The sequence below is a fragment of the Lepisosteus platostomus genome, chromosome 4 (assembly GCF_059453375.1).
Source record: "Lepisosteus platostomus isolate fLepPlt1 chromosome 4, fLepPlt1.hap1, whole genome shotgun sequence".
Taxonomy (NCBI): domain Eukaryota; kingdom Metazoa; phylum Chordata; class Actinopteri; order Semionotiformes; family Lepisosteidae; genus Lepisosteus; species Lepisosteus platostomus.
In genome coordinates this window covers 26,105,787-26,118,875 of record NC_142614.1, presented here as the reverse complement: position 1 = coordinate 26,118,875, position 13,089 = coordinate 26,105,787, and the positions used below count along the sequence as shown (strand labels likewise).

The 13,089-nt window shown below is 37.4% G+C and overlaps 1 protein-coding gene across 2 annotated transcripts in view; it reads right to left on the bottom strand.

Annotated features, from left to right (window-relative positions):
- psd3l (pleckstrin and Sec7 domain containing 3, like) overlaps positions 1 to 13,089 on the bottom strand; it is a 241,572-nt gene that overhangs the window by 129,221 nt on the left and 99,262 nt on the right. For both annotated transcript variants that reach the window (XM_088629209.1, XM_088629210.1), the window contains 2 exons: positions 7,324 to 7,404; positions 1,204 to 1,316 (listed from right to left, as the gene is read on the bottom strand). In XM_088629209.1, coding sequence (XP_088485335.1) covers positions 1,204 to 1,316; positions 7,324 to 7,404 — 194 coding nt within the window. The remainder of the gene's footprint in view (positions 1 to 1,203; positions 1,317 to 7,323; positions 7,405 to 13,089) is intronic.

Here is a 13,089-nt window from a genome sequence, read left to right as displayed (position 1 = left end):
AAGCCATTGTCTGTGGATATTCTACTAAAAAGGAGATTAAAAGAGAAGTTAATGTTGGCCTAGGAGCTAAATGGAGTTCTGCTCCATCAGATAAGGCTGCCAGGCAATGCAGCATTTTCTTCCAAGCACCAGCTTTAATTCATATCTAGATTAAATCAACGTTTAAAAAAATATTTTTGATAGTACCGTTAGATTAAACATATTTCAGCTATATAGTATTGAATTGTACAGTATGTGGGTTACTTTTTCCAATTCCCCAGTGTATGTGCCCTGCACAGAAAAGAGACTATTTGCTTGGTCGCTTTTTAGGTTATGTCCCTCCCCTTACAATACATTAAGTCCCACATACCTCCAGAATAACAAGGGAGTACTTTATACTTATTTCTTTGCACAACTATTTGTTTTGTTGTAAGAGTTTATAAATTTATAAATATATGCTAGGATGTTCCACAAATGTAACTTTTTCTGTGAGCTCCTTAAGGGATTTGTTACATTGATGCTTCATAGCTACTAGCCAGAAAGCATCCAATATAGGTTCTCATGTTTTAGCTGAATTTATTTTTTATATGTGCAAAAAATACTGAATGATGCACTATATGGACATGATCGCGCATTTAAATATTCTTTGATTTGTGAGTGTCAAACGGTAAAAGAAATAAGATGTATTCGTTTACATGCACTTACGAAAAGCTTCGGCTTACTGTTCCAATATAATGATGATACTTTTTGAAAGAGTAATAGATGAGATCTGCTTCTTTTTGTCATTTCATTTCGTGCTTGGTTTGCAAACGATTCTTTGGTGCCGTTTCTTGCGGGAATCTCATTTGTCTTTCCAACTAAAGTAACAAGTCTAGAAAGGAAATTCTTTAGAAGAGACTCCTTGAGATGCAATGCAATGTGAGGAAATGAGACAGGGAATTAGAGCAAGCAGGTTTCCAGGCGCTACACAGAGCTAATTTGCTTCCCCAAAACAGTTCCTTGTAATCAGCTCTGAGAAGTGAGAACAGGAAATGTATAGAACAAAAATCAAGTAACAAGAAATTCAAGAATGGAATTATCTTATAAGAAATATGATAACAAGTGATGCACTAAAATAGGCTTTTTGAAAAACTAGAACCAAACATGTTCAGCTAATTGTACGGTGGTTTATTCAAATGCTTCATAAAGAACATTATTCCCTCAGCAAAAGTCTAAAATCAATACCTTGTGAAGAAATGGTGGCAGGGTTACACTGATAGTACCTATTGGAGAAGTGGATTAAAACCCTCTCTCGCTCCTGGGTTTCACCCATTAGTGCAAAAGCTTTCAGAAAGCGTCTGTGAGAAGAAAAAAGCAACAATTAGTATGAAAAAATATGCATTAATGAAAATCAGCAACACTGAATACTAACGACAGCACTTAAACCACATTTATCAGCAAATGCTGCTTTTAATATACTGTATATGTCTGTATTTTGAGAAAACTATTTCTGAGAACTGCTGTGAAGGAGTTGTGGAAATATTCTTTATGCGTCAATTAAAAGCACACAGATGTAACTAAATTAAATCATTTTGAAGGTAGCACTGCACCTAAAACAAATCTGTTTTGGTAACATCTGTAAGTCAAACTGCAGGAGATTATGAAATTGCAGATTTTAGAAAGATCCCAAAAGGTATTAAGTCCATCATCAATATTTCCCACCCAAACTTATAATACAGAACACTGAAGTATTTATTGAAATACGATTCATAAGCCGACTTACTGTCACACCCACATCAATGTCACAGCTAGAAATGTACAGTATCAACAATGTGTGCAACATCCTGGGTTTGCAAATACAGATGGGCAAAATCCTGCAGATGAATAAAAATGTGTAGGACCTCCTCAGACAGCCCATACCACAACCTACCTATCGGTGCTGACCGCTAAAGACAACAATTTTCTTCCCAATAAAGAACAAAGTCCCCATTACTGTACATGTACAATATTACCCAGCCTTTCCACGTGCACTGACAGGACGAAGAAATAATCCCACAGTAGATTCAACGCTAAACACTGACCTACCAGTAACAAATGTGAGGTCCAGATCCTGTCTGCACCTTCTAACATAAGGAATACAGCTAGAAACATTCTGGCCATCCTTACTTTACAATATCTGCACAGCACTTCAAAAAACATTTTTTTATGAATGTGAATATACAATTATATCACAGAACACAAGAAATTTTGTTATGTTTTTTTTTTCAAATGAATGGAAATTGATGAGCTACTTCTGTATGTACTGTATTTAAGTTGAATGCCAGCTAAAGCAAACATACCAGAAAAAAAATACTAAAATAAATTGAGGAATGTAGCTTGTTTCCAAAACTTCACACAGACAGATAAAGCGACATTACATAATAAAAACAAAGAAAGGCTTTTGGGAGCATTCGCAAAAAAAGAAAATTATATGTGCAGTTATGTTATAATGAATATTCTGCAGTAAATAAATAGATATAATGAGATCATCACTATTTCTAAAGAACTGATTTTTGTTTTGTTTTTCCCAGTAGACAATTGGTATTTAACACCCCCACACTCTTCCAGTAATCTGCAAGCTTCTGATGCCTCTGTTCCTTCAGATGACCTCTTCACAAACCAGGGCATAATTTAGCACTAAGATATGTAACAGATGTGCCATAAAATACCATTCTGCAATGAACAAAAATGTCCTATCTTAAATGTTTTTTGTTGCTGTTAACTTACAGTTATTCCGTGTTTATGCCAAATGATGTAAAATATGGAAATCTAACTTGGAAACACTCTGACTATTTATAGAATAGGATTTAATAAACATACCACTTCACGTCAAATATATCATATTATCTTTCTGTCTTAAATTCTAAGGTACACCTTGATTGTTGTACACCTTAATAAAGTTAATTTTTAAGAAATGTTTTTAACCCCTTCAAGCAATATTCAGAGAACTCTGTCTCTATCAGTTACAACAGTGTTGAGTTCATTGACAGCCCAAAACAGAATTTATAAAGCCTTATCTTTCAAATACGTACTGTAATCCTTTATTGGGACACAACAAGCTCAGAAACAAAAAAAATCAACCGACATTATGATCATGCTAAGAGGACAGCTCTGTAACCTGATATCCTCCAATGTCAAATAACATCAATACTAAATGCAAGAATCAGATATTTTAATTAAATTAGGGGTGCACAGCTTACACACCTGTAGTTACATACTGAAATCATAATGCATATTTAAATTATCATAGCTGGGCAGAAAGCATAGAAAGACCAAACACACACCATTCATCATAAGATCCCTCATATTAAAAATGTGAAATTAACATTTATAAAAGGGTGTGGCAGGCTGTTAGCCAGTGTTCGACAGGAGGGCACAGCTGCAGGGAACTGGTGTCTCGATGAGGTGCCATTGTGAGAACTCGTCATATTTAATGGCGTGCCTAAACTGTCTTGAGAAAGGGAACAGCCCTCTATGAAAGCAGAGATGTGTGTTGGAACAACATACCCTGGACAGTCGGGGCACATTTGTGTTCGCTGGGGAAGAGGCTTGGCCGAGCAGCTGACTGCTGACAGCCACAGGTGGCACAGAGCTGCAGAGAGAGCAGCCGGAAAGGCAGTGGTGGCCGTCAGCTAAGCGCTGCTGGCCACAGGTGGCACAGAGCTGCTGAAAGAGCAGCTGGAAGGGCAGCGGTGGCCGTCGGCTGAGCGCTGCTGGCCACAGGTGGCACAGAGCTGCAAAGAGAACAGCCGGAGAGGCCGCGGTGGCCGTTGGCTGAGCGCTACTGGCTACAGGTGGCACAGAGCTGCAGAGGGAGCAGCAGGAGGGGCAGCGGTGGCCGTCGGCTGTGCTGCTGGCCACAGGTGGCACATGTCCTGCCAGAGAAGCGGCCGGTAAAGGGCCATGAAGGTGTCCGGGTTGTGTGTTGCATGGCTGAAGTCGCCAGGGAGACTGTAGAACAAGCAGTCGGCTGGAGGCGTGAGAACACAAGTGAAATGAGTCCAGTCCTTGAGGAGCAGTAGAAGCAGTCAGGTAAGGCCACTAGCGAAGCAACAGAGCTGGACAGCGAATCCGCTGGGGGCTGCTGAAGCCCGAAACAAGCATTTGTGGAGAGAAAATGGACAACTGTGCATTCTTCCCCGGAGGGGAAAAAAAACGTACAAGAGCTATGATGACGTAGGGAGGAAATGTGCTCAGGTAAGCAAATACGCAGGTGGGTCCAGTATATGACATGCAGTAGAGCCGGAAGTGCAGAGAGCATTCCCTGTTGGTCAGTCGGACTGCAGCAGGTCTTCTCTCCTGTCTGATCCTGCCAACAGTATGAATAACTGAAAGATGGTTTAAGAAATACTGTGAGAGTATTGTGAAAGAATAGTAAAGTGACAGTACTATGAAACCAATTAAAATACGACAAGTTGCTGGTGTACTTATGAGTGAAAATACTGTGTAAGTGAATAGGGAAGAAGATTCAGACAGGTCCATAACAAACTTACTTGGAAAGGGTGAGGCAAGTCTCTCACAAAGGGTTTTATATAGTTCAATGACACATCATGACTTTCAGTGCAACTATTATTTCAAAGTACGCCATTATTTTATTAAGTGAGAAAGTGTGTACAAAGAAATAAAACTGATCACATACTCATTGTAAGAATATATTGAGGCAAAAAACAAGCAGAACAACTTAATCCCCTGCAGGGTCTTTGCACAAAGAAACACTCTCAACACTGAGACGCCCACATTGCCCTTCTCCAGGAACAGCTATTGAACAGGGGTTTCAAACTCATTTGCTGTGGTGGACCAGATTTGATTTTTCAACACCAACAGTGTTCATACGTGCCATAAAATTACTAAAATACTGGATGCAACCATTACGTAGTACTTAATTTTGGTGTTTAACAAAAAATAGCACCCTTTAATGCAATTAACAGTGACTGAATCTTCACAAGATTGACAGCCTAGCAAAACATACTCACTACCCTCTAAGTATGGGGTGTTTTTTCAACAATATTACACATGATTATTTAAAATATCATTCTGGATAGGTTTTGAACTACTTTTGCAGTCCAAGGTCCAACGCGGAAAGCCTAAAACAGGTGGGTTAAGAGGATTTTTTATGCTGGTTAATTAACTTCAAGGTAAATCATTAGAAACACAATAAAGTTTAAACATTCAACAGCCACAGACATTATAGATAGAGAAAAGGGAGACAGGGAGGAAGGATGACAAAGTGAGACAGAAGAGAGAGAAAACAACATCACCGTCACTCATATCTTGTGTCATGTGAGAGGACCTCATTCTGATCACTCTGTGTGACTAGATTCTTGTTCAGTAATGTGAAAATACTTATTGAGAGCCTGCTGTTTTATTTAAGGAAATTCTGATTTCCTTTATCGTGGAACTGTCATGCTAAAAATGTCCTCTCCTGGTTTGGTGGTACATTTATAGAATAGGGATATTTGATTGCCATTCACTTTTGGGCATCTACACTGTAGGAAGGGATTTAGGCCACTGTAATATATAGATATGAGCATGTTGTGTAACAGTGTCTTGCAATTATCTTATTGTTAGTTCATATTTGTACTGCCAAGTTTTAAGCCAGATTTATTACTCTATGTTTACTCTATTTATAACTGTGCATAAAAAGAACATTATTTCCAGACCCCGATATTTTGTAATATCATACAGTAATTGTGATTACTGTACACTGTATAAATCTCACAGTTATGTTGAAAAAATATTGTTGAGAAATCCCACTTAATAAATAAGCCACTTCACACTAAGCTTACCAATATCTAAATATTTAACACTACATTTGTCCTACAATAAAGTATTTAAATACCTCTTTTTTCTCAGCATGAGGCTATTTTTGCTAAAATGAAGGCACTCCCTTCTGTAGCCACTTCCACTGTAATCTTAATTGGTATTTTTGTCACTAGCCATCCTAATTTTTAACATTATGCTGCCAAACAGTTCTTCAGGTGAACAGAAACAAACAAAATGACACTGGACGGTTTTCTACAACTTGGGCATGAGATGGAAGATTTAAAGTAACAAGAATTCAAATTCTGTTATGCAGAATTTTACATTATGGATGGTTTTTGAGGAATTAAGTACCTTTGCAAACCAAGGGGTGAGTGAATGTGAATTGGCAAACTGCAGGAGTGAAATACAAATTATACAGGCTCTGGGATTCGTAATTCATCTGTTTACTATAACCGAGGGACAGATCGAAATTAACAAAGTGCGCAATGAGTGCGAAGCATCTTACTTTATTTCGTATCATCAGAGTTTTAATGTAACATTACCTGGGTAACAGAATCATTAGGCCAGGTTAAAGAGATGATGTGTGATAAACAGAAAATGCAGAACACAATTTGCTAGATATGCACAAATCAAAAACAGCACAAACAATCACTATATTAATTGCTATATCTTTTTCTTGTCAACTTCGACTGTTTAACCATATTGTATAACCTTCTATTTGTTTGCCTTTTCAATTGCTTCCCGCATTGTCTAGAAGATGGAAATGATAAGTCGATATACAGTATAGTAAAAGCCTAAGTCTTTTTCATAAGTAGCCTCTTCCAGCTCAGCATTTCCCATCTTGGATTTGTACTTTATATTTTTACTACCTGCATACAAAACCCTAGATTTGTCAACATCATTTGCCATGTGCTTGCCTAGTCTTAAATTTTATCTAAATCATTTTATTTCATTTGCTGCTTCTACAGGTTAGCTAATGGTCCAAGCTTGGAAAGGTCTGCAAATGTGACAAATGTATTAACTATTTGGAACCTAGAATGTTTAAATAAATTAGCAAGAGCAGTGGTCCTAAGCAAGGTTCCTCTGTTACTCCACTAATTATATCACTCCAATTTATTCTAAGACCCATAAAATAATTTCACTGAGACCAATGGTGGTTCTGTCACTGAGATTGTGGCAAAATTTGAAACTGTTTGTAGGAGTGTCTGTACTGGTCGTGCATTGTCCGTATTTCCCTACTCTTTTAACATGCTCCTGTCAAACTATGTCTGCAACAACATCAAAAAGGGACACCTAGAAAAGACAGAGTTAGAGGACCACGGGAAGCATTGTGTATGTGAAACTGAGAGTAATATTATCAAGGGCACCTGCTTCCTGTGTGGGCTATTCAGACAAGGAGGGAATGTATCCAGGGCAATGACTCTGAACAAACGGGCCGAACAAATGGGCTCCGCATAGCGTATTGCACTACTTCACACCCCGCAGAGTGAGACTTCATGTGAAGAAAAGCCTAGATCACGAGCTTAACGAAAAACCCAAATTTGGCACACAAAAAAAGCTTACCGAAGAGACTGGTCCAGCGTCATTCCAGTAAAGTCAAAAAATGTGAGGTACTCTTCGGCTACCATTTTGCTGAATTCATTGCTGCGGGGAAAAAAAAACAACCTTATATAGTTTCTACACAGTAACCTGGACAGCAAACCAAAAGTGGCATAGTGTCAGGGTTCTTCACATCCTATTAATGCTCAGCACAAGATAAAAGTTGTTAATTTTACTTGAGGCTTTTACAGTAAGTTGCTGACATTTTAGAAAGTATTACTCAACACCATTATAATTGTGATAGAAAACTACTTGGTACATAAAGCACACACAGATGCAATGTTTGGAAGCAACAACCCACTTTCACAGGAATGGGGAGTGGAAAATATATTGTTCATCTTCCTTGACTTCTGCATGAGTTAACAGATTGGCCTGTCTGCAAATATAACCTTCTCCTCTTTAGAAATATGTCACAGACACTCAAGAGATACCCTACTCTAATGTATGATGACTCTTCAAAATGTCACCTCTGCTCCAGAGGAGCTGCACAACATGGAAGAATCTGTATCCCAGCAGACCAAAAACAGGAACTTGCATGCTGAATACCAAACCTATCCTTTTCTATTTATGTATCATGTTGTGTGGCACAGTGGTGTATTGGTTAGCACTTGGGCCCTGGGTTCAAATCTGGACCTGAGGTGCTATCTGTCCGGAGTTTGTATGGTCACCCCGTGTTGCATGACTTTCCTCCAAGTGCTCCAATTTTTTCCCACGGCCCAAAGACATACTGGCAAGTTAATTGGCTTCTCAGAAAACTGGACCTAGGTGTGAGTGTATCTGTGTGTGTTCTGTTATCGACTATAATCCCATCCAGGGTCTATGCTGCTTGCTGGGATAGGCTCCAGCTCCCGCGCACCACTGAACTGAATAAAGCAGTTAGAAAATGGATGGATGTACAGTACAATGTTAGTGAACAGCAAATAGAAAATATACAGCAGCAGCTCCAACATGATCGTGTTCTTACTCCTTTAGAAGAAATAGATTCTAAAGGGGTTCCCGACTCACACGAAGACAGACGTCCAGAATCACGGGTTGTATGGGGTCACGCAAAAACTCGAGTGTGACTGGGAGTAACAAGTAACTGGACACCACCGAAAGAATGAGTGCGATTAGTCAACCAGGGCTCTCTCGGCTCCTGACAGCAAAGCAACCCCTGCAACTTTCCGGGTATTTACCAGTTTTCTGTACCATCATGTCCTCCGATCGGTGCTCAACGTCCTGCACAGGTACATAACCTGTGATGCGTCTAAAGATCAGCTGCTCAAAGTCAGAGACATCTGCCTCCCCTTGCCCTGTGTGCGGTTACAGGGTCACAGCCACGACAGGCGTTTCCAAATGGAGTGGATCCAGAACAAAAATCAGCTTGAGATTCAAAAGTTTAAATAAAGATTAAATGGATTTTACCCCAAATGATGATGATTGAAACTGATTTTTTCAGGCAATTATTTTGGTAACTCATTAACTCTGTACTAATACTATTGCAAATTAATTACATCTGATGATAAACTGTTTGAACGAGAGAAACTATTAAAAGCTTTTTTTTAAAAACATGTCATGATAAAATGATGCCAGCTGGAGAAAACCTTACCTCACAAACTGTAGTTCTCCCAAAAGAAGGACACATTGAGCCACAATTAAGTGTACTGTATATGCTAGTAACTCCTTTCTAATTTGCACAAAAAGTATAGCAATAAAACCTGTTCTTTAAAAGGGGTTTTCTAAAGTAACTCATATAAACCTGTTAACAATGCAACACATCAGAGCACTTAATTTACAACTGTTACTCACATCTGTAGAGAGCTTGTATCACTACTGCAACAGATTTAAACTTCTGCAATTCATATTCATTCAGAAAATGATAGGGTGATTATGACCTCTATATTTTATGTCCTTTACAACATAACAGAAAATATCAGAAAAACTACAAACACATTTCTTTCCAAATACTGTATGACTGAAGTGATTTTGGCAGCTTGAGGATGGAAATGTAATGTATGTATGAAATGGTTAGCGGCTATTTAAATGACAGTAGTCACGTAAAATGCCCTAGCTCTCAATAATGTCAGAGTCACCTTTAATAAAACAAAGCACCCTTTAGTCTGTTTCTTCTATATACCATACATATATAACATATAATTTTATTTTCTTCTTTTCTTTAATATTTCTTTAATGTATATGATATGTATATGATATGTTGGAACAGATTGAAGAATGTACTTCTGCAAATTAATCCCTTTAACAAACAAATGCTTAGGAACAAGACTAGTTCCTCTTATTTTCCAATGATCAACAACCAAAGGGATAAACTGACAAGAAGTGGTATTAAAGCACAGGTGCGTGAATGCAGAAATGTGCTGTAATCATGTCATATAAAAAACATTGTGAAGATTCCTCCCTTGTCAGGCATAACCTACTGATCATTATTTTGGAATGAAATGACAGTAGAGAAAATCACAAGAAAGATGGGAAGCAGAATTTTCTCTCAAAAAGAAGAGGTGAAAAGGTTAGAGAAGAGGACCACATCAGGGAGCTGCAGAGGATAATTCCACGCTGGGAAGTAAAAAAAAGAAGACACTTCTCAGCTCTAGAATCCATTTTAGTTGTGGGAGGTGTGTGTGGTGATCACATCAGAAGAAGGCTCTTCAGCCAAAAGCTGTCTTTTTCTTCTCTTTTTTCACTTCTCAGTATGGAATTTATCTCCAATTGTTCCTTTGCAGCTCAGAGGATTTTGTTTGACAGGACGGTGATTCTGATTCTTAATCATTCTGTTGATTTTCTCTTCTTTCATTTCTTTCCAAAATAATCATGCAAAGCCTAGTTTATCCAAACAGAGCCAGAGCACACTTAAGGAAAATTGTTCAAAAGGAAATCAGACATCTTTAAACCTGATTCAGTAAGTCATGAGCACAGCAGAAATTTGGCCCAATGCACAGTCTACCAAAGCTGATTATAGAGCATTGCAGCTCTGATAAAAACTAATCAATATAAAGAGGTAGTTGGCCAACATCACTGCTACCCATGAAACCTATACAGTATATTAATAAAGAACACAACCTCTCTTTTTTATAATGCTCTCAAGACCAGATTCCAGGAATTATACTGGAGACTGATTCTTATTTTCTTTGGGAGTAAAATATACTGTAGCAATGACATTGCAAATTTAAATTGGAAATTCAAAAGCTACAGTATATGGCACAGCATACTTCTCAGCATGAATACTGACCTGCAGCATCAGGATACAGAGACATTCAGGGAAACAAAAGAAAACTGCTTTCATTTCCACACTGAAATAACTTCTGGCAGCAGTGTTATTACAATAAGAGAAGAAAATGTGTTGTGAATCTATGGATTTGGAGTAATATTGTATTACCTTTAAACAAATCCTACAAACCTGTCACTTAATTTTTGATTGATTATTTTTTGTGCTAAACATGCCTTTTTAACCTTCAAAAGTATTAATTAGGTCACTTAGCCTTCAACAGCCTGAGAAGATCGATTGCCAGCTGCAAGCCTCATAAAACAAGCTGCAATCTTAAGAACAAGATTACTTTTCTGCTCAAGCTGACATCTGGCTAAATTCTCATTCTTTGTAAATAAAGTAAAAAGCAATCATTTTTCTAAACAAGTTGTACTTAATATGCAAATATTAAACACCTGGTTAAAGATTTGATAGCCTAAATAAGGCTATCAAAATGATCAAACTTCATTCACAATTACTGTACAGTATATTTTACAGCAATTTCAATACCTAACCATCAAAATAAAATAAAAAATGCTTTATATCTCAATAAACTTGATAATTAAGTAATGCAATGCCAAAATGTACTACATTTAGTACAATGCCGTCTGCAGTATTCGATCTTATTTAATAGTATAAAATCATATAAATTCCTCTTTCAATTAAAATGTATAATTACTACCACTCACAAAATACACATTGGAGGCATGCAAGGAGTCACAGCGGACTCCAGTGAAGCTTGGAGATTAATTTAATTGCAACTAAATTGGCCACTTCCGGAGAGGAGACACACAAGGTGTATTTCCCAAAGTGCCCTGAATTACTCCGGTGTTACAGAGAGTTTCACAGTCTGAGTCCAGCCATGTCATTGTCATGAATTGGGGTTTAAGATTCTGCATTCTACTTATGGTCCAGTGGCTATTTTTGATGATGTCATCCTACCTTTCAGCTGTTTCTGTGGTGGCACGTACAACAGCAGGTGTCTGTTTAAAATTCCCCCAAGCCAGGAGTAATAAACCCCAGGCCAGAGTCAGATTTCTACAATATGGTTCCTTGCAAAAGTATTTACTCCTTTGCTATGGTGTCCACTTTGTAAAAATACAAAATTATGTATACACATTTTGTAAACTTAGTATTTTATTCAAAATCTGAAAACTTTAAAACAGAAAATCTCTCAGGGTAAGATATGTACTATAATACTAAATGCCAGAAAATGCCGAACAGATAAAAATTAACTATGTTGATTATATTGTAAGCAATCAAACCTATGAACTCATTATTGTATGTCAACAATTACCCTCACAAAACTTTTTGGGTAAGTATCTACCAACTGTGCACACTGATGTGATGGTTGTTTTGCCCATTCTTCTGAGTATGTTTGCTCAAACTTTTCAAAGTTAATTGAGGAATGCATTGGACAGCAGTTTTCATGTGTCTTTTCACACATTCTCAAAACGATTTGAATTTGAATCAGGATATTGACTGGGCCACTCAAGGACATTTACTTGTTTATTTTTAAGCTACTCCAGTGTAACTTTGGCCTAGGGATTTAACAACAAGTGGACTCAAAAACTGCTGTACATAATGTAAGCAATAGACTTAGAAGTTTTGATTAAAATATTAAGTTTAAAAAGTGTACATATGTTGTAGTTACAAAATAATGGGACGGCATTGTAAAGTTCTGAATAGTTTTCCAAGGCACCATAACTGAGCAATATTAGTATAATCCATTTAAATGTTTTAGTTTAATAAAATATTTGTATGCACAGACAGAATCTAAACAGATTTCATAACAGTCTCTACCACTTGAGCTGTGCACATCACTACTTAATTGCACAGGAAATTTCTGTTTCCTCGTTTTGTGTTTTGATTTTTTGTGTTTATAAACTGTAGAGCTCAATTTAAATGATACACAAATATGTGAATGTGTCAATCTACAGGTTTATCTTAACCATCAGGCCATCGATATCACCGGCACACCATCAGCTCAAATAAAACTGAAGGGAAAACAAAAAAAGTTCCAACATAAAAAGTAAACAACATCTGAGAACAAATACAATCCATTAAGTATTACGTTACAGGAGTGGGGTACACTTTGAAAAGAGCGTAGATTATTTGTTAAGCAAAACCATTTGGATTTTTAATTCTGTATGTCAATGATACCTTATACTGTAGATAGTGGTGGATTGATGGTCTCACCCACTTTAGTATTATTAAGACTACCAGCCTGTCCCATCTACTTTCCTTTAAAGCTATAATCACTGCTGTTAAATTGTTTGCTGTCTGATGCATTAGATCATTATTTGATGACATATCCATCTTTATTTAAAAAGCCCAATATTGATAAAAGACTAAAGAAATGATTTCACTCCCACTTTAAACAGGTCAAAGTCAGTACAGTACATCACTTTTTGCATACAAACACTGCTGCAGGCACACCCAGACATTAATAAAGACTGCAAAGGCAGCTGCAAGGATTTATGTTTGCATTA